The sequence below is a fragment of the Pseudophryne corroboree genome, chromosome 9 (assembly GCF_028390025.1).
Source record: "Pseudophryne corroboree isolate aPseCor3 chromosome 9, aPseCor3.hap2, whole genome shotgun sequence".
Classification (NCBI taxonomy): domain Eukaryota; kingdom Metazoa; phylum Chordata; class Amphibia; order Anura; family Myobatrachidae; genus Pseudophryne; species Pseudophryne corroboree.
In genome coordinates, this window is record NC_086452.1 from 328,547,172 (window position 1) to 328,568,380 (window position 21,209).

A 21,209-nucleotide genomic window follows, 5' to 3' on the forward strand; every position below is an offset into this window, starting at 1 on the left:
AGGTGATAATCAAATTACCCCTCCTACAACAAGGAAAGGGGTATTATTCCACACTATATTGTGGTACTGAAGCCAGAAGGCTAGGTGAGACCTATTCTAAATCTAAAAAAATTTGAACACTTACAAAGGTTCAAATCAAGATGGAGTCACTCAGAGCAGTGATAACGAACCAGGAAGAAGGGGACTATATAGTGTCCCGGGACATCAGGGATGCTTACCTCCATGTCCCAAATTTGCCCTTCTCACTAAGGGTACCTCAGGTTCGTGGTATAGAACTGTCACTGTCAGTTTCAGACGCTGCCGTTTGGATTGTCCACGGCACCCCGGGTCTTTACCAAGGTAATGGCCGAAATGATGATTCTTCTTCGAAGAAAAGGCGTCTTAATTACCCCTTACTTGGACGATCTCCTGATAAGGGCAAAGTCCAGGGAACAGTTGGAGGTCGGAGTAGCACTATCTCGGATACTGCTACAACAGCACGGATGGATTCTAAATATTCCAAAATCGCAGCTGATCCTGACGACACGTCTGCTGTGCCTAGGGATGATTCTGGACACAGTCCAGAAAAAGGTGTTTCTCCCGGATGAGAAAGCCAGGGAGTTATCCGAGCTAGTCAAGAACCTCCTAAAACCAGGAAAAGTGTCAGTGCATCATTGCACAAGGGTCCTGGTAAAAATGGTGGCTTCCTACGAAGCAATTCCATTCGGCAGATTTCACGCAAGAACTTTTCAGTGGGATCTGCTGGACAAATGGTCCGGATCGCATCTTCAGATGCATCAGCGGATAACCCTATATCCAAGGACAAGGGTGTCTCTCCTGTGGTGGTTACAGAGTGCTCATCTTCTAGAGGGCCGCAGATTCGGCATTCAGGATTGGATGCTGGTGACCACGGAGGCCAGCCCGAGAGGCTGGGGAGCAGTCACACAAGGAAAAAATTTCCAGGGAGTGTGATCAAGTCTGGAGACTTTTCTCCACATAAATATACTGGAGCTAAGGGTAAATTTATAATGCTCTAAGCTTAGCAAGACCTCTGCTTCAAGGTCAGCCGGTATTGATCCAGTGGGAAAAACATCACGGCAGTCGCCCACGTAAACAGACAGGGCGGCACAAGAAGCAGGAGGGCAATGGCAAAAACTGCAAGGACTTTTCGCTGGGCGGAAAATCATGTGATAGCACTGTCAGCAGTGTTTCATTCCGGGAGTGGAAACTGGGAAGCAGACTTCCTCAGCAGGCACGACCTCCACCCGGGAGAGTGGAAACTTCATCGGGAAGTTTTTCCACATGATGGTGAACCGTTGGGAAATACCAAAGGTGGACATGATGGCGTCCCGTCTGAACAAAAAACGGGACAGGTATTGCGCCAGGTCAAGAGACCCTCAGGCAATAGCTGTGGACGTTCTGGTAACACCGTGGGTGTACCAGTCGGTGTATGTGTTCCCTCCTCTGCTTCTCATACCTAAGGTACTGAGAATTATAAGACGTAGAGGAGTAAGAACTATACTCATGGCTCCGGATTGGCCAAGAAGGACTTGGTACCCGGAACTTCAAGAGATGCTCACAGAGGACTTATGGCCTCTGCCGCTAAGAAGGGACTTGCTTCAGCAAGTACCATGTCTGTTCCAAGACTTACCGCAGCTGCGTTTGACGGCATGGCGGTGGAACGCCGGATCCTAAGGGAAAAAGGCATTCCGGAAGAGGTCATTCCTACCCTGGTCAAAGCCAGGAAGGAGGTGACCGCACAACATTATCACCACATGTGGCGAAAATATGTTGCGTGGTGTGAGGCCAGGAAGGCCCCACGAAGAAATTTCAACTCGGTCGATTCCTGCATTTCCTGCAAACAGGAGTGTCTATGGGCCTCAAATTGGGGCCCATTAAGGTTCAAATTTCGGCCCTGTCGATTTTCTTCCAGAAAGAATTGGCTTCAGTTCCTGAAGTCCAGAAGTTTGTCAAGGGAGTATTGCATATACAACCCCCTTTTGTGCCTCCAGTGGCACTGTGGGATCTCAACGTAGTTCTGGGATTCCTCAAATCACATTGGTTTAAAACCAGTCAAATCTGTGGATTTGAAGCATCTCACATGAAAAGTGACCATGCTCTTGGCCCTGGCCTGGGCCAGGCGAGTGTCAAATTGGTGGGTTTTTTTCTCAAAAAAGCCCATATCTGTTTGTCCATTCGGACAGGGCAGAGCTGCGGACTCGTCCCCAGTTCTCTCCCTAAGGTGGTGTCAGTGTTTCACCTGAACCAGCTTATTGTGGTGCCTTGCGCCTACTAGGGACTTGGAGGACTCCAAGTTGCTGGATGTTGTCAGGGCCCTGAAAGTATAGGTTCCAGGACGGCTGGAGTCAGGAAAACTGACTTGCTGTTATCCTGTATGCACCCAACAAACTGGGTGCTCTTGCTTCTAAGCAGACTATTGCTAGTTGGATGTGTAATACAATTCAGCTTGCACATTCTGTGGCAGGCCTGCCACAGCCAAAATATGTAAATGCCCATTCCACAAGGAAGGTGGGCTCATCTTGGGCGGCTGCCCGAGGGGTCTCGGCTTTACAACTTTGCCGAGCGGCTATTTAGTCAGGGGCAAACACGTTGGTAAAATCCTACAAATTTGATACCCTGGCTAAGGAGGACCTGGAGTTCTCTCATTCGGTGCTGCAGAGTCATCCGCACTCTCCCGCCCGTTTGGGAGCTTTGGTATAATCCCCATGGTCCTTTCAGGAACCCCAGCATCCACTAGGACGATAGAGAAAATAAGAATTTACTTACCGATAATTCTATTTCTCGGAGTCCGTAGTGGATGCTGGGCGCCCATCCCAAGTGCGGATTATCTGCATTACTTGTACATAGTTACAAAAATCGGGTTATTATTGTTGTGAGCCATCTTTTCAGAGGCTCCGCTGTTATCATACTGTTAACTGGGTTCAGATCACAGGTTGTACAGTGTGATTGGTGTGGCTGGTATGAGTCTTACCCGGGATTCAAAATCCTTCCTTATTGTGTACGCTCGTCCGGGCACAGTATCCTAACTGAGGCTTGGAGGAGGGTCATAGGGGGAGGAGCCAGTGCACACCACCTGATCCTAAAGCTTTACTTTTTGTGCCCTGTCTCCTGCGGAGCCGCTATTCCCCATGGTCCTTTCAGGAACCCCAGCATCCACTACGGACTCCGAGAAATAGAATTATCGGTAAGTAAATTCTTATTATCTGTTGCATGTCTTTGTGTGTGTGTGCGTGTATGTATGTATGTATGTATTTCTTTGGTCAAAATGTACCTTTTCCATATTAAAAGTGGCTGGAAGGTACAAAAGGTATTCCGTTGAAAGTCCAGGACAACGCTTTCTTTCCACCATCTCTGGGGATGCATGCCCTCCTAGGCAAAAATACGCTATTAAATCCTCCAATCTCATTGAAACTATTTTGTCCTCCAAAACACAACAAAGAAAAAAACTCATGTAGTTGGAACAGTAGTAGGAAACAAAAAAAAATGCAGTAACCGCCGAAGCCATGGTTCCATACAAGTAAGTGGTGACGATGAAGAATGTGCTGCCTGTATGACAAAAAAAAGAGTAGCTTCAACATGAGTGGAGACTGGATCCTCCAAAGTCTGACACAGTCCAGGGATGAATTATTAGCTCCTGCCAAAGTCAGAATGTTATCCTACTTGCATACAGGGTTCACATGTAATAGACTCTAAATAAAGGGCATGCGCTACTTTTTCCCAGCCACTACCTTTCATGGATTATTTTATCGATTATTGATTTGATTTTTGTTTTTTTATTTATTTGTAGAGTTTAGAATGGTCCATTTTTGCCAGTTATATACTATGGAATTTCCTATAGACTTAATAAAAGATCTTTCCAATACAATCCCCGGCATAATTGTTTTACAAGTACAGTAATAGTAATTAGAGTGCAAAGCACTGCATAAAATGTACACAAAAATTGATCATTTAAAGCAGGGGTGGGGAACCTCTTTTCTACTAAGGGCCATTTGGATATTTATTTTTCATCCACTAGGGGTCACTGGAGTACTCTTGGGATATGGACGGCTTCAGCAAGAACAGGGCACTGAATATTTAAATTTAGAACTCTCCTCCCTCTATGCCCCTCCTCCAGACCTCCGTTAGATCTTGTGCCCAGAGGAGAATGGGTGCACTGCAGAGAGCTCTCCAGAGTTTTCTGTGGAAAAAGAATTTTGTTAGGTTTTTTATTTTCAGGGAGTCCTGTTGGCAACCGGCTCCCTGCATCGTGGGACCGAGGAGAGAGAAGCAGAGCTGGCTTGCAAAGTTGGGCACTGCTTCTAGGCTACTGGACACCATTAGCTCCAGAGGGAGTCGGAACACAGGTCTCACCTGGGGTTCGTCCCGGAGCCGCGCCGCCACCGTCCTCCTCACAGATGCCGAAGATAGAAGCCGGGTGAGTATTGAGGAAAAGACTTCAGGCGGCAGAAGACATCAGATCTTCATGAGGTAAGCGTGCAGCGGTAAGCTGCGCGCCATTGCTCCCAGTCACACACACAAAGCAGGCACTGAAGGGTGCAGGGCGCAGGGGGGGGGGGCGCCCTGGGCAGCAATAAACCTCGATTTGGCCATAAATAAGGTGGATTAGGCTGGGGGACAGTAAATCCGAGGACCCCCGCCATTTTATTAATATATGATGAAGGGACCAAAGCCCGATCCTCAGCACTAACCAGCGCCATTTTCTCCACAGAGGCTGCACGAGAAAACGCTGGCTCCCTGTTCTCTCCCCTGCTGAGCTTCACAGGTTGGAAAAAGGAGGAGGGGGGCACTTTGGAGACGCAGTGAGTGGAGATTACGATTATAAACATATAAAAGCGTTATCTGGTTTGTATATTCCAGTGTTTTTAAGCGCTGGGTGTGTGCTGGCATACTCTATCTCTCTGTCTCTCCTAAGGGCCTTGTTGGGGTTTTGTCCCCTTATAGGCAAATCCCTGTGTGTGTGGGGTGTCGGTACGTGTGTGTCGACATGTCTGAGGCGGAAGGCTTCTCCAAGGTGGAGGTGGAGCAAATGAGTGGTGTGTCCCTGTCTGTTGTGCCGACTCCTGATTGGATGGACGTGGCATACGTTGCATGCAAGTGTGGCATCTTTACATAAAAGGCTTGATGAGGCTGGTTTAGGGGGGACATCAGGCGGTCAATCCTCAGATTGGACCGACTCACAGGGTCCGTCGGGGTCTCAAAAGCGTCCCTTAACACAAGACACTACTACCGACACGGATTCTGATTCCAGTGTCGACTATGACGAAGTAAAATTGCACCCTAGGGTGACTAAAACTATTCAGTGTATGATTGTGGCAATAAGGGATGTGTTGCATATTGTGGATGAACCCTCAGTCCCCGACACAAGGGTACACATGTTTAAGGAAAAGAAACAGATTATTAATTTTCCCACATCTCATGAATTAAATGAGTTCTTTGGAAAAGCTTGGGAGACTCCGGATAAGAGACCGCAGATCCCCAAAATAATTTTTATGGCATTCCCTTTCCCTAAGCAGGACAGGGAGATTTGGGAATTACCCCCTACTGTGGACAAGGCCCTGACGCGCTTATCCAAGAAAGTGGCGCTACCGTCTCCTGACACAGCGGCCCTTAAAGACCCAGCAGATCGCAGGCAAGAAACTACCTTAAAGGGTATTTATTCTCATACGGGTGCTGTGCTAAGACCGACGATTGCGTCGGCATGGGTGTGTAGCGCAATTGCAGCTTGGACAGATGAGCTGACAGATCAATTTGATACTATGGATAAGGATACTATATTCCTAACTCTAGCCCATATAAAAGACGCAGTCTTATTTATGAGGGATGCTCAAAGGGACATTGGATTGCTAGCTTCTAGGGCCAATGCCATGGCTATCTCGGCGAGAAGATCCTTATGGACTCGCCAATGGACGGGTGATGCGGATTCCAAGAAACATATGGAAGTACTACCCTATAAGGGGGATGTATTGTTTGGGGTTGGGCTGACGGACCTGGTTTCCACAGCTACAGCAGGTAAATCAAATTTTTTACCATATATTCCCCAACAGCAAAAGAAAGTAACACCCTATCAGATGCAGTCCTTTCGGTCGCACACGTCCAAAAGAGGTCGGGGATCCTCTTTCCTCGCCAGAGGTAAGGGCAGAGGCAAGAGAGCACCTGCTGCGGCAGGTGCCCAGGAACAAAAGTCCTCCCCGGCTGCTCCAAAACCCACAGCATGACGCTGGGGCTCCCCTGAGGGTGTCCGCACCGGTGGGGGCACGTCTTCGACTTTTCAGTCAGGCCTGGGTCAGTTCGGACCTGAATCCCTGGGTGTTGGAAATAGTTTCCCAGGGTTACAAACTGGAATTCGAGGAGGTGCCCCCACGCCGATTTTTCAAATCGGCCCTACCAGCTTCCACATCGGAGAGGGATGTAGTGTTAGCTGCAATTCAAACGCTGTGTATGCAGCAAGTGATAATCAAGGTTCCCCTGCACCAGCAGGGAAGAGGTTACTACTCAACCCTATTTGTAGTCCCGAAACCGGACGGTTCGGTCAGACCAATTTTGAATCTGAAATCCCTAAACCTGTACATAAAAAGATTCAAATTCAAAATGGAATCACTCAGAGCGATAATAGCCAACATGGAGGAGGGGGAGTTTATGGTGTCTCTGGACATAAAGGATGCGTACCTTCATGTCCCCATATATGCCCCCCATCAGGAATACCTGAGATTCGCTGTACAGGATTGTCATTACCAATTTCAGACGTTGCCGTTTGGACTTTCCACGGCCCCGAGGATTTTCACCAAGATAATGGCGGAAATTATGGTGGTCCTGCGCAAGCATGGTGTCACAATTATCCCATACTTGGACGATCTCCTGATAAAAGCGAGATCAAGAGAGAAATTGCTGAGCAGTGTGGCGCTCTCTCTGAGAGTGCTCCAGCAACACGGTTGGATTCTAAATCTACCGAAGTCACAGTTGATTCCGACAACTCGACTGCCGTTCCTAGGTATGATACTGGATACGGAACAAATTAAGGTCTTTCTCCCAATAGAGAAGGCCCAAGACATCCAGAACATGGTCAGAGACCTGCTAAAACCGAAAAGGGTGTCAGTTCACCAATGCACTCGAGTTCTGGGGAAAATGGTGGCGGCCTACGAGGTCATTCCCTTCGGAAGGTTCCATGCAAGGACTTTTCAATGGGACCTTCTGGACAAGTGGTCCGGGTCCCATCTGCACTTGCATCGGAAAATAACTCTGTCCCCAGGAACCAGAGTGTCCCTCCTGTGGTGGTTGCAAAGTGCTCACCTGCTGGAGGGTCGCAGGTTCGGGATTCAGGACTGGATCCTGGTTACCATGGACGCGAGCCTCCGAGGATGGGGAGCGGTCACACAGGGAAGGACTTTTCAGGGTCTTTGGTCAGACCAAGAGTCCTGTCTACACATCAATGTGTTGGAACTCAGGGCCATTTACAACGGCCTTCGACAAGCGGAGAGTTTTCTTCGAAACTTTCCGGTTCTGATTCAGTCAGACAATGTCACAGCAGTGGCTCATGTGAACCGCCAAGGCGGGACAAGAAGCAGAGTCGCGATGGCGGAAGCCACAAGGATCCTTCGCTGGGCGGAAAATCATGTAAGCGCTCTGTCGGCTGTCCTCATTCCGGGAGTGGACAACTGGGAAGCAGACTTCCTCAGCAGACACGATCTCCATCCAGGGGAGTGGGGACTTCATCAAGAAGTCTTTGCAGACGTAACACGTCTTTGGGGAACTCCTCAAATAGACATGATGGCGTCACGCCTCAACAAAAAACTTCGGAGGTATTGTGCCAGGTCTCGGAACCCACAGGCAGTAGCAGTAGACGCACTGGTAACACTGTGGGTGTTCGACTCGGTCTACGTGTTCCCTCCTCTTCCTCTCATCACGAAAGTGTTGAGGATCATAAGACGAAGAAAAGTACAGACGATACTCGTTGTCCCAGACTGGCCTCGAAGGGCTTGGTACTCGGATCTACAAGAGATGATCACAGGAGACCCCTGGCCTCTTCATCTGAGGGAAGACCTGTTGCAGCAGGGGCCCTGTGTATTTCAAGACTTACCGCGGTTACGTTTGACGGCATGGCGGTTGAACGCCGAATCCTAGCAAAAAAGGGGATTCCGGAAGAGGTCATCCCTACTTTAATAAAGGCTAGGAAGGAGGTGACGATAAAACATTATCACCGTATCTGGCGAAAGTATGTGTCTTGGTGTGAGACCAAGAATACACCTACAGAAGATTTTCATTTGGGTCGTCTTCTCCACTTCGTACAGGCAGGAGTGGATATGGGCCTGAAATTAGGCTCTGTTAAGGTACAGATTTCGTCCCTCTCGATTTTCTTTCAGAAGGAATTGGCTTCTCTTCCAGAAGTCCAGACGTTTGTAAAGGGAGTGCTGCACATCCAGCCCCCTTTTGTGCCTCCAGTGGCACCATGAGACTTGAACGTGGTGTTGCAGTTCCTAAAATCACACTAGTTTGAACCGCTTAACAAGGTTGAGTTGAAATTTCTTACCTGGAAGGTGGTAATGTTGTTGGCCTTAGCATCAGCGAGGCGAGCGTCAGAATTGGCGGCTCTATCATACAAGAGCCCCTACTTGATTTTTCATGTGGATCGAGCTGAATTGAGGACACATCCGCAATTTTTGCCTAAAGTGGTTTCGTCGTTCCATATGAATCAACCTATTGTGGTGCCTGTGGCTACTGGTGACCTGGAGGATTCCAGATCCCTGGACGTAGTCAGGGCCTTAAAAATTTATGTAGCCAGGACGGCTAAAATTAGGAAAACAGAGGCTCTGTTTGTCCTGTATGCGGCCAATAAGATTGGCGCTCCTGCTTCAAAACAGACTATTGCTCGCTGGATCTGTAATACGATTCAGCAGGCTCACTCTACGGCTGGATTGCCGGTACCAAATTCGGTTAAGGCCCATTCCACTAGGAAGGTGGGCTCTTCTTGGGCGGCTGCCCGAGGCGTCTCGGCTTTACAACTTTGCCGAGCGGCGACGTGGTCGGGGTCAAACACTTTTGCTAAATTCTACAAGTTTGATACCCTGGCTGATGAGGACCTAGCGTTTGCTCAGTCGGTGCTGCAGAGTCATCCACACTCTCCCGCCCGATTGGATGCTTTGGTATAAACCGCATGGTCCTTACGGAGTTCCCAGCATCCTCTAGGACGTAAGAGAAAATAAGATTTTAAACCTACCGGTAAATCTATTTCTCCTAGTCCGTAGAGGATGCTGGGCGCCCGTCCCAGTGCGGAAACTCTGCAAGACTTGTACATAGTTGTTGCTTACATAAGGGTTACGTTACAGTTGACATCAGTCTTGGACCGTTACTGTTGTTTTTGTTCATACTGTTAACTGGTTATGTATGTTCCAGGTTACATGGTATGATTGGTGTGGGCTGGTATGAATCTTGCCCTTGGATTGCTAAATCCTGCCTTGTATTGTCCATCTCCTCTGGGCACAGTTCTCAAACTGAGGTCTGGAGGAGGGGCATAGAGGGAGGAGCCAGTGCACACCATAGTCAAAGTTCTTTTTAGGTGCCCTATCTCCTGCGGAGCCCGTCTATACCCCATGGTCCTTACGGAGTCCCCAGCATCCTCTACGGACTAGGAGAAATAGATTTACCGGTAGGTTTAAAATCTTATTTTTTATAAAATCCTTCAGGGGCCATACAAAAACTATCGACTTAAACATTACCCTGCCCCACAGTAGTTATGCCCCTTAGAGGTACTGAGTGCGCGTGCCAAAAATGGGTGTGGCCAAATGGGACGTGATACACATATGCCCTCAATAGTGCAGTGCCAGATACACATATGCCAGTGCAGTTCCAGATACAGTACACATGCCAGTGCCAGATACACAAGTGCCCCCACAGTGCCAGATACACAAGTGCCCCCACAGTGCCATACCGCTCACCGCTGCTGCAGCTCTGTCCGGCGGGGGCATGTCTCAGTTAATCGGTCAGGTCAGGGAGGAGAGCGCGGCTTGGTCAGGACTTCAAACCAGCCGCTGGTTCGTGAGTCAGTCCGAGCTCACGGACCGGCATCAGCGGCTCCTAATTGGCTGCCGGTCCGCGAGCTCTGATTGGCTCGCGAACTGGCGGCTGATTTAAGATTCTACCCGCCGCTGCCGGACATGGTAACTGTGTTCTCCTCCCTGTCCTGACAGCTGAGACACGCCGAACAAGCGGGTGGGCCGGAACAAACCGCTTTGTGGGCCGTATAGGGCCCGCGGGCCGGAGCTTCCCCACACCTGATTTAAAGGGTATTAGTTGACTAAGTGGTGTGTTTTTATACCAGCAAGGTGTAAGTGAAGCCCCAACTGTCGCATCATGCCCAATGCTGAGGAACGAGGTGTCTTCTCAAACAGGTATCCCAAGTTAGATCCCATGGAGGAAGGATGCTCAAAATTCAATTCTGAAATGTCACTTGACACTGTTTCATATTCAGGATGATGGGAGAGGCAGTAAAAAGCCTGACGATAACTGTGAATATAATGAAGACAGTAGAGGTTGTAGTGTTACAAGATAGGAATACTACGCTATGGAATTATATGATAAACAAAGGTTTTCTAATGCAAGTATGGAAGGTGTGTGTGCATGTCCGTTATGTATGCTGTAGTTTTAAAAAGGAAAATAGCTCTGTTCAACCTTCAGTGAATTTGGCCAACATCTTATCATGTGGGTGCATAATATTACCTATTTTCTGCTAGTAATCAAAAGAATACATGTCCCATATTCTTGCAGGTGGATACACAACAGGCCCAAAGCCTTTGATTGATCTTCTGCGGCAACGCTCCCGACCATACTTGTTCTCCAATACTCTTCCACCAGCTGTGGTTGGCAGCGCCTCCAAAGCTCTAGACCTCTTGATGGAAAGCAATGAAATTGCACAGTCTATGGCTGCTAAGACAGCACGGTGAGAATTTGATACTTGGTAAATCATACCCAGAAGTAGTGGTAGGACACTTTTTTTCTAGATTCATAATTGCTGGATATTTGGTGAATAGATAGACCCTCCACTTTTTTATTAATATTTCTCAGGTGTTGTGCGGAAGTTGAGTAAGAGTCCAGTCCCCCATTACTTTTCTGCACTCCCCGCTAGTGCCAGATGCTGGTCTTTTATAATGAGAAGCCTATACAGTCTCGGAAATATGGAGTATTATAAGCGTTACTGTAGGTGTCATTTATCAAGTGCATTCTATATAATGAATTGTCGTCTTTCGAAAGTTTGATACATCACCTCTGTATATTTTATAAATCGTAATATTTCACCATATCAATGAAAATATTGGCCTATTTATACACGGCACTCTTAGAGTAAAGTAGAATATAAACTTTTTATTAATTAGAAAAACATTTTAACACATGGAGACTTGTTCAGCGCATAAAGCGTATATGCGTTGTCTTGTATTGTACTAGAGTTCAAGTCCCCACTGTATGTATAATACCCAAAAAAAAAAACACCTCATGTCGACCTTTTTCTGGTCAACCAAATGATCCACACCCTAGCTGACCTGTGATGTTTCCTGACAACCTGAATACGCTTCCACAACAGTACTCTTCATCAGATTTACTATTTATCATTTGAGTAATTATTGCTATAACATATAGGCAAGTGATGATATTTGTAAAGCTCCTGTAAGTAATATCTGTAAACAGTGAATTCTAATGTCTGAGCTTCAGTACTTACTGGGAAATCTTGGTTCATTACCGGAAATATTTCACTATGCTGTTAATTATTAATATTGGTAGTAATGTTAGATTTACAGTATATAAGTACTCGCCTTTTAGTTGGTCACAGAACGAATACCCATACAATTTGCAGCAGGGGGTTATATATATCTCTATCTATCTATCCCTGGGGAAAAAGATACGCCATTTGGTGGGTACTTTATTCTGCAACACAGACCTAAATATATAATCTCTTGATTGGAACATTATGTCCAAACACTGTGGGGGTCATGCGGACTTGGATGTATGCCCGTTTGCTTTGTGTAACATACGTAAATTTGTGCTGCGCATGCCCACATACTTATGCATACATGACACTTCCTTATTCCTATCTAGAAGCAAAATGGGGAGTGAAGAAGTGTCCAAATGTCAGAGCTCAGTAATGTGTGTGTGATACAGATACACCTGTCAGTAGCTGTACCAACAAAGAGGGCAAATACACACTGATAGTGATGGCAGTCACCAGCACTACCTGGCAGCCTCTACAATAGTTGCCAGATTGCAAAATCACCTCTGAAACTGTCTTCATTGATTGTGCCTATATTATATCATTGTTTTAAAATTATTTTTCTCTTACGTCCTAGAGGATGCTGGGGACTCCAAAAGGACCATGGGGTATAGACGGATCCGCAGGAGACATGGGCACACGAAAAAGACTTTGACTGGGTGTGAACTGGCTCTTCCCTCTATGCCCCTCCCCCAGACCTCAGTTAGACTTTGTGCCCAGGAGTGACTGGACACACACTAGGGGAGCTCTACTGAGTTTCTCTAGAAAGACTTTGTTAGGTCTTTTATTTTCAGGGAGACCTGCTGGCTACAGACTCCCTGCATCGTGGGAGTGAGGGGAGAGAAGTCAAACCTACTTCTTCTTAGTTAAAGGCTCTGCTTCTTAGGATACTGGACCCCATTAGCTCCAGAGGGTTCGATCATTTGGTTCGCCTAGCTGCTTGTTCCCGGAGCCGCGCCGTCACCCCCCTCACAGAAGACAGAAGCCGGGTGAGTATTAGAAGAACCGAAGACTTCAGACGGCATAAGACTTCAGTAACGGAGGTACAGCGCAGCGGTAGCGCTGCGCTCCATGCTCCCACAGACTTCACCAACGGCACTCGCAGGGCGCTGGGGGTGAGCGCCCTGGGCAGCAGTTACTGAGGGTCACTGAACTGGCAGAACGTAGATTCGGTGCCCGGGCACCGAATCCCATACCCCCGCCAGTATAAATTTTTTTAAATTGAGCGGGACTACAGCGCGCCGGGAAGGGGCGGAGCTTAGCCGCACAGCTCACCAGCGCCATTTTCTCTCTCTCCACAGCCGCTGCAGAGACGCTGGCCCGGACCTCCAAGCTCCTCCAAGTAACAGGGGAGCAAAACGGGGGGGGGCACATGAATTTTGGTGCTTTTTATAATATATTGCAGCGCTGGACACATTATTTTCTTGTAGTATATGGGCGCTGGGGTGTGAGCTGGCATACTCCCACTGTGTTTCTCTCTACAGGCTTCCCTGTGGGGTCTGTCCCTTGTTTTTGGCAGTGTGGGTGTGTTGGTACTACGAGTCGACATGTCTGAGGCTGAGTGTTCCTCCCCGGAGGTTGTTACTGGGGGCGCAGAGAAGGATTTGGGAATGACTCTGTAGGCACAGCCGACTGCTGATTGGGTTAATATGCTGAGTACACTGAATGCAAATGTGGCGTTATTGTCTAAAAGGCTGGATAAATCTGAATCTCTGACACAAACATGGAGAAAATCCATGGAGGACGCTTTATCTCAAGTACAGACCACCTCAGGGTCACAAAAGCGTTCATTTACCCAAATGGCAGATACCGACACGGACTCCGATTCCGACGTCGATTTCAATGAGGCTTCCTTACATCCGAGGGTTGTTAGGAGTATTCAGTACATGATTGTAGCTATCAAAGATGTTTTACATAAATCTGAGGAACCTGCTGTTCCTGACACAAGGGTTTGCTTATTTAAAGGGAAAAGGCCTGGGGTGAAGTTTCCCCCTCTCATGAAATGAATGCGCTTTGTGAAAAGGCTTGGGAGTCGCCTGACAAAAGGTGGCAGATTCCCAAGAGAATTTTGATGGCATATCCTTTCCCCTCTGACGACAGGGAGAAATGGGAGTCGTCTCCCAATGTGGACAAGGATCTATCCCGATTGTCCAAGAAGGTGGCGCTTCCGTCTCCTGACACAGCTGCTCTCAAGGATCCAGCGGATCGCAAGCTGGAGACGACATTGAAGTCCATTTTCGTTAATACTGGTGCATTGCTCAGACCTGCTATGGCGTCGGTATGGGTGAGTAGTGCTATTGCTAAGTGGGCTGATAATTTGGTTTCTGATATGGATACCCTTGATAAGGATAACATTCTTTTGACTCTTGGTTATATCAAGGACGCTGCAGATTACCTAAAGGATGCGGCGAGGGATGTTGGCCTCTTGGGATCAAGAGCCAATGCCATGGCGGTCTCGGCCAGGTGGGCGCTGTGGATTCATCAATGGAATGCTGATTCCGACTCCAAGAAGAATATGGAAGCTCTCCCTTTTAAAGGTAGTGTCTTGTTTGACGATGGCCTTGCTGACCTGGTGTCTACCGCTACTGCGGGTAAGTCATCTTTTCTTTCTTATGTTCCCACACAACCGAAAAAGGCACCCCATCATCAGATGCAGTCCTTTCGGCCTAATAAATACAAAAAAGGAAAGGGCTCGTCTTTCCTCGCTTCAAAGGGTAGAAAAAGGGGAAAGAAGTCGCCCGCCGTGTCAGGCTCCCAGGACCAAAAGTCCTCCCCTGCCTCTACCAAATCTACTGCATGACGCTGGGGCTCCCCTGCGGGAGTCCGTGCCAGTGGGGGGCCGTCTCTGATTCTTCAGTTAGGTCTGGCTTCAATCGGCCTTGGGTCTTAGACATAGTGTCCCAAGGGTACAAATTGGAGTTTCAGGAGATGCCCCCCCCCCCCCCCCCCCCCCCCGCCGCTTTTTCGTGTCGGCCTTGCCAGTTTCTCTTCCAGAAAGAGAAGTGGTAAGTGCTGCGATACAGAAGCTGTGTCAACAGAGGGTCGTTGTGCCGGTTCCCTCGTCCCAACGGGGGAAAGGGTTCTATTCTAGCCTCTTTGTCGTACCGAAGCCAGACCGATTCTGAACCTGAAATCCCTCAATCCATACTTGAAAATTTTCAAGTTCAAGATGGAGTCTCTTCGAGCTGTGATCTCCAGCCTTGAAGGGGGGGATTTTATGGCGTCAGTCGACATAAAGGATGCTTACTTACACGTCCCGATATACCCTCCTCATCAGGCCTTCCTGAGGTTTGCGGTGCAGGATTGTCTTTACCAATTTCAGGAGTTGCCGTTTGGGCTTTCCACGGCCCCGAGGGTGTTCACCAAGGTAATGGCAGAAATGATGGTTCTCCTTCGCAAGCAAGGGGTCACAATTATCCCGTACTTGGACGATCTCCTGATAAAGGCGAGGTCAAAGGAACAGTTGTTAAGAAGTGTGGATCTCTCCCTGTCGGTTCTGTGACATCACGTTTGGATTCTAAATTTGCCAAAGTCTCAGTTGATCCCTTCCACTCGGCTGCCCTTCCTGGGCATGATCCTAGACACGGAGTTACAGAGAGTGTTTCTTCCGGAGGACAAAGCTCTGGAGATCCAGACCATGGTCAGGGAGCTTCTGAGGCCGACAAGTGTGTCGATTCATCAATGCACTCGAGTGCTAGGGAAGATGGTTGCGGCTTACGAAGCAATTCCGTTTGGCAGGTTTCATGCCCGGGTGTTTCAGTGGGATCTGCTGAACAAATGGTCCGGGTCTCACCTACACATGCACCGGAAAATAAGTCTATCTTCCAGGGCCAGGATTTCTCTCCTGTGGTGGCTGCAAGGTTCTCACCTTCTAGAGGGGCGCCGATTCAGAATCCAGAACTGGGTCCTGCTGACCACAGATGCAAGTCTCCGAGGCTGGGGCGCAGTCACGCAAGGAGGAAGTTTCCAGGGAAAGTGGTCAAGCCAGGAATCTTGTCTCCACATAAATGTTCTCGAGTTAAGAGCCATTTACAACGGCCTCCTGCAAGCGAAGAACCTTCTTCAGGGTCTCCCTGTCCTGATCCAGTCGGACAACATAACTGCGGTGGCGTACGTAAACCGCCAAGGCGGAACAAGGAGCAGGGCGGCAATGGCGGAGGCCACAAGAATTCTTCGCTGGGCGGAACAGCACGTGAGCACTCTGTCAGCAGTCTTCCTCCCGGGCGTGGACAACTGGGAAGCAGACTTCCTCAGCAGACACGATCTCCATCCGGGAGAGTGGGCTCTTCATCAAGAGGTATTTGCAGAAGTGACAAGGCGTTGGGGAATTCCTCTGATCGACATGATGGCGTCTCGCCTCAACAAGAAGCTTCCGAGGTATTGGTCAAGGGACTCCCAAGCCAGTGCAGTGGACGCCCTGGTAACTCCGTGGGTGTTTCAGTCGGTGTATGTGTTCCCTCCGCTTCCTCTCATTCCAAGGGTGCTGAGGATCGTACGACGAACAAGGGTTCAGGCAATACTCGTCGTTCCAGATTGGCCACGGCGGGCATGGTATCCGGATCTTCAGGAATTGCTTGTAGAAGATCCTTGGCCGCTTCCTCTGGGAGAGGACCTGTTACTGCAGGGGCCCTGCGTGTTTCCGCACTTACCGCGGCTGCGTTTGACGGCGTGGAAGTTGAGCGCCAGTTTCTAGCTCTGAAAGGTATTCCCGGGGAGGTCATCCCCACTCTCCTTTAAAGCTAGGAAGGAGGTTACGGCAAAACCATTATCACCGTATTTGGAGAAAGTATGTGTCGTGGTGTGAAACCAAAGCAGCTCCTGCGGAGGAGTTTCACTTGGGTCGTTTCCTCCATTTTTTGCAGGCAGGCGTGGATGCAGGCCTGAAATTGGTTCCATCAAAGTGCAGATTTCGGCTTTATCTATTTTTCTTTCGAAAAGAATTGGCCGTCCTTCCTGATGCTCAGACTTTTGTGAAGGGAGTGCTGCATATCCATCCTCCATTTGTGCCACCCGTAGCGCCGTGGGATCTTGAAGTGGTGTTGCAGTTTCTTAGGTCTCACTGGTTTGAACCTTTGCGTAAGGTTGAGTTAAAGTTTCTCACTTGGAAAGTGGTCATGCTTTTGGCTTTGGCGTCTGCCAGACGAGTGTCCGAGTTGGCGGCTTTGTCTCACAAGAGCCCATATTTGATTTTTCATTCGGATAGAGCGGAATTGAGGACTCGTCAACAATTTCTGCCGAAGGTGGTTTCTTCGTTTCACATAAACCAACCTATTGTTGTACCGGTGGCTACGGATGCTGTGGCGGTCCCAAAATCGCTTGATGTTGTAAGAGCTTTGAAAATGTATGTCGCCAGAACGACTCTTACTAGAAAGACAGAGGCTCTGTTTGTCCTGTATGCTTCCAACAAGATTGGAAATCCTGCTTCTAAGCAAACTATTGCACGCTGGATTTGTAATACGATTCAGCAAGCTCATTCTTCGGCTGGGCTGCCGTTGCCGAAGTCAGTAAAGGCCCATTCTACCAGGAAGGTGGGGTCATCTTGGGCGGCTGCCCGAGGGGTCTCTGCACTTCAACTTTGCCGAGCAGCTACGTGGTCGGGTTCAAACACTTTGCTAAGTTCTACAAGTTTGATACCCTGGCTGATGAGGACCTCATGTTTGCTCAATCGGTACTGCAGAGTCGTCCGCACTCTCCCGCCCGGTCTGGAGCTTTGGTATAGACCCCATGGTCCTTTTGGAGTCCCCTAGCATCCTCTAGGACGTAAGAGAAAATAGGATTTTAATACCTACCGGTAAATCCTTTTCTCCTAGTCCGTAGAGGATGCTGGGCGCCTGTCCCAGTGCGGACTGTTCCTTGCAGTTGTATTGATACTGGTTATTTTTGGTTACTCGAGGTTTGTGTATCTGTTATATTCAGCTTGTTGCTGTTAGTTCATACTGTTATCTGGTTTCCTGCTACTCCGGTTGTACGGTATGTTTGTGGTGTTTGCTGGTATGTTTCTCGCCCTTAGTTTAACAAAAATCCTTTCCTCGAAATGTCCGTCTCTCCTGGGCACAGTTCCTATAACTGAGGTCTGGGGGAGGGGCATAGAGGGAGGAGCCAGTTCACACCCAGTCAAAGTCTTTTTAGTGTGCCCATGTCTCCTGCGGATCCGTCTATACCCCATGGTTCTTTTGGAGTCCCCAGCATCCTCTACGGACTAGGAGAAAAGGATTTACCGGTAGGTATTAAAATCCTCCTTTTTTCTTTTTTTTTTTTTTTCTTTCATTCATTGGAACATGAGTAGGAAGTATACATTTTCTTTATTAAAAGGATTAATAAAAAACAACCTAGTAGTAAATGCGTATTCCGCTGTTAAATCACATGTTGCATATTTCCTGTGCTTGAGATCTGGTGTGTTGGAAGTGTATCTGGGTCTAAGTAAACTTGACTCATGCCAATGGTGCAGTGCTGGATGCATCTGGAGATGCTTCTGAATCAGCATGTGGGCATTAATAGTATGCTTCACATAACATTTTAGAGTTTATTCGTATCCACCCAACTCCGCATGAGCCCCTTTGTGATTTATTATATATTTAGCAGTACACCATTATTTGAGCATGTAATAGGAAGTAATTGATGTTGTCAGGTTCCGGAAAAAGATGACTGCTGCAGGCTTCACCATTGGCGGGAATGATCACCCAATCTGTCCCGTGATGCTTGGAGATGCCCGTCTGGCTGCAACAATGGCAGAGGATATGTTAGAGAGAGGTATGTACTACTGGATGGGTGTCCTAAAAATTATATATATTTCAAAGGGTACGTGCATAATTATTTCTGTTGCATTGTATATAAATGATATGGGGAACCATTTACACTGGCTTATTTTCATTTTTCAGAGAAATGTGTGTATCTATCTATCTATCTATCTAGATGTCGTAGTGGTGTCCGGCACTCAAAGCAATTGAGTGGTAAAGTGCTGCGGTGCCCTCCTTGAGGGAATGGTGTCCCACTATATAATTCCAAGGATAAAGCAGGCGGCACTCAGCAGTCTGGATTCCTTTTAAACTTTTATTGAACAACCGACATGTTTCGGAGCTTCCTCCGTCCTCAGGGCAGTAATAACCAATGTGCACAAACATACTAACTTAAATCCCCAACCAAATCAAAATCACAATGAGCTCTAATGTCACTCACCTGCTCCACAGCACGCCGACGATGCCGCTCTCCCGGTCCACTAGCGCGTCTCACGGGTGACGTCATCATGGCGCGCCGTGTCGCAGGGAGCTTCCATGGTAACCAGGACGCTATTACACTGCGTCCATAGAGCCGCCTGTTGGTGCTAGCTAAAGCAGGTAAAATCAGAAAATCAAAAAATAGAAAACGTGAAAACATGAACACCATTTAAAAACTGGCACTGTCATAAATAGCTCGTAAGTCCCATATTATTATTAACAATTTACACAAAGATACGTGTTGATGATGCCATAAAGGCTCATAATAAACACTGTATACAAGATAGAATTTACTAAACTAATAAGCATAAATGAAGACCAAAGAACCATTCGCTTAGTTACAAAAAGCATTGTAGACCCAAATTCTCATTAAGACCCTTAGGGGAAATAATCCCCAATGAAAAGATCCATCTGGACTCCTTCTGCATCAGGGTCCTATTCCTGTCGCCCCCCCTATGTGATTTAGGTACGTGGTCAATTAGAATAGCCCTAATAGATGCAACATTATGTTTGGCCGCTAGACAATGTCGGGCAAAAGGCTGCTCACTCTGCCCCTTCTCGTAAGCCTTCTTAATGGCACTACGATGAAGGGCCATACGTTCCCTAAATTGGCGAATCGTTTTACCAATATAGGCCAAACCACAAGGGCAAGTTAAAAGGTAAACTACATGTGTAGTGGTGCACGTGAGTCTGTTGTATTTTTATTTTACGACCAGTATGTGGATGGTTGAATGTAGCCCCTGACATCAGGGTGTTACACGTTGCACATCCCAAGCAGCGGTAGCAGCCTAACTTTTGTCTCAAAAAGTGGGACTCCCTAAGCTTGGTGAGATTGGTAACATCAAGCTTCATAACCATGTCACCCAAATTCTTGCCACGGGTATAACAAGGCATGATACGTGTCTCCGCTAGAGATGACATGGTCTGGTCTGTCTGAATGATAGGCCACATTTGTTTGGCCTTTTGTATCACTCTCTTGCTAGCGGTAGTGTGGGTGTTAACCCAAGCTAGTCTTTTAAGGTCATTAGAGACCTTCATCGGTTGTAAGGTATGTTCGCGTGGTATGTTTAAGACCTTAGTTTTAGCCGCCTGTAACTCTCGCAGTGGATAACCTCGATGCGCAAATTTAGTCAACATGTTATCTAATGCCACCACGGTTTCTTGTGGGTCAGAGGTAATCCGTCTCACTCGTAGAAACTGTGAGTACGGTAACCCATGTTTAAGCGCTAATGGGTGGAAGCTTTGATGACTAAGGAGCATATTGCGATCCGTGGGTTTAATGTAAATGGCAGTTGATATCCTGTGGTTAGAACAAGTGATGGAAACATCTAGGTAATTAATGTTAACCTCATCTATGACATATGTAAATTTGACTACTTGTGATGTCAAATTGTGCCTATCCCACAGGTCCGCAAGCTCCTCCCTAGTACCCCCCCAAAAGACTAATAAGTCGTCTATATACCGCTTATAGTATATAACATGCTGCATGACTGCAGTGTTCAAATAGAACATCTGTTGTTCCACCTGGTACATGAAGGCATTGGCGTACGATGGGGCCACCGCCGACCCCATCGCACAACCTGCCTGCTGCAAGAAAAATACACCGTTGAAAATAAAATAATTACGGCTCAACACCATGTACAATAGTTTCAAAAACACTCCTAATTCAGGACCTTTATACAAATCATTGTCCTGCAGTAGCAGACGCACTGCCTCAACACCCGCATCATGCGGAATGCAGGTGTAGAGACTAGTAACGTCTGCACTGCAGAGCAAGGTGTGTGATGGCAAGTTATCCAGGTTCTGCATCTGTACTAGAAGTGAAGTGGTGTCCTTAAGATAGGACGGAATGGCTTGAACACACGGATTCAAATAGGCATCCAAATATACTGATACCGGATGGTACAAAGAGCCACGTGCCGACACTATGGGTCGGCCCGGAGGGTCGACTAGCGACTTATGTACCTTCGGGACCGTGTAAAACAAGGGTACCTTGGGGAATTCTACCATAAGAGCCTGCTTAACTTCAAGTGAAATGAGGTCCTGTTCACAGACCTCCTGTAAATACTGATCCAATTCACTTTTATACTCAAAAGTGGGGTCCCTAGTGAGTTTACTATAAGTAGCTGTGTCATTAAGCTGACGGTCACACTCCTTAATGTATGCTGTCAAGTCCTGGACCACTATTGCACCCCCCTTGTCAGCTTTGCGGACTACTATGTCCGTGCGGTCTGCCAAGCCTT

At 47.7% G+C, this 21,209-nt stretch overlaps 1 protein-coding gene across 1 annotated transcript in view; it reads left to right on the plus strand.

Annotated features, from left to right (window-relative positions):
- The window catches only part of GCAT (glycine C-acetyltransferase), a 116,064-nt gene that overhangs the window by 71,680 nt on the left and 23,175 nt on the right, over positions 1 to 21,209 (plus strand). The window contains exons 7-8 of the mRNA XM_063940530.1: positions 10,759 to 10,930; positions 18,381 to 18,502. Coding sequence (XP_063796600.1) covers positions 10,759 to 10,930; positions 18,381 to 18,502 — 294 coding nt within the window. The remainder of the gene's footprint in view (positions 1 to 10,758; positions 10,931 to 18,380; positions 18,503 to 21,209) is intronic.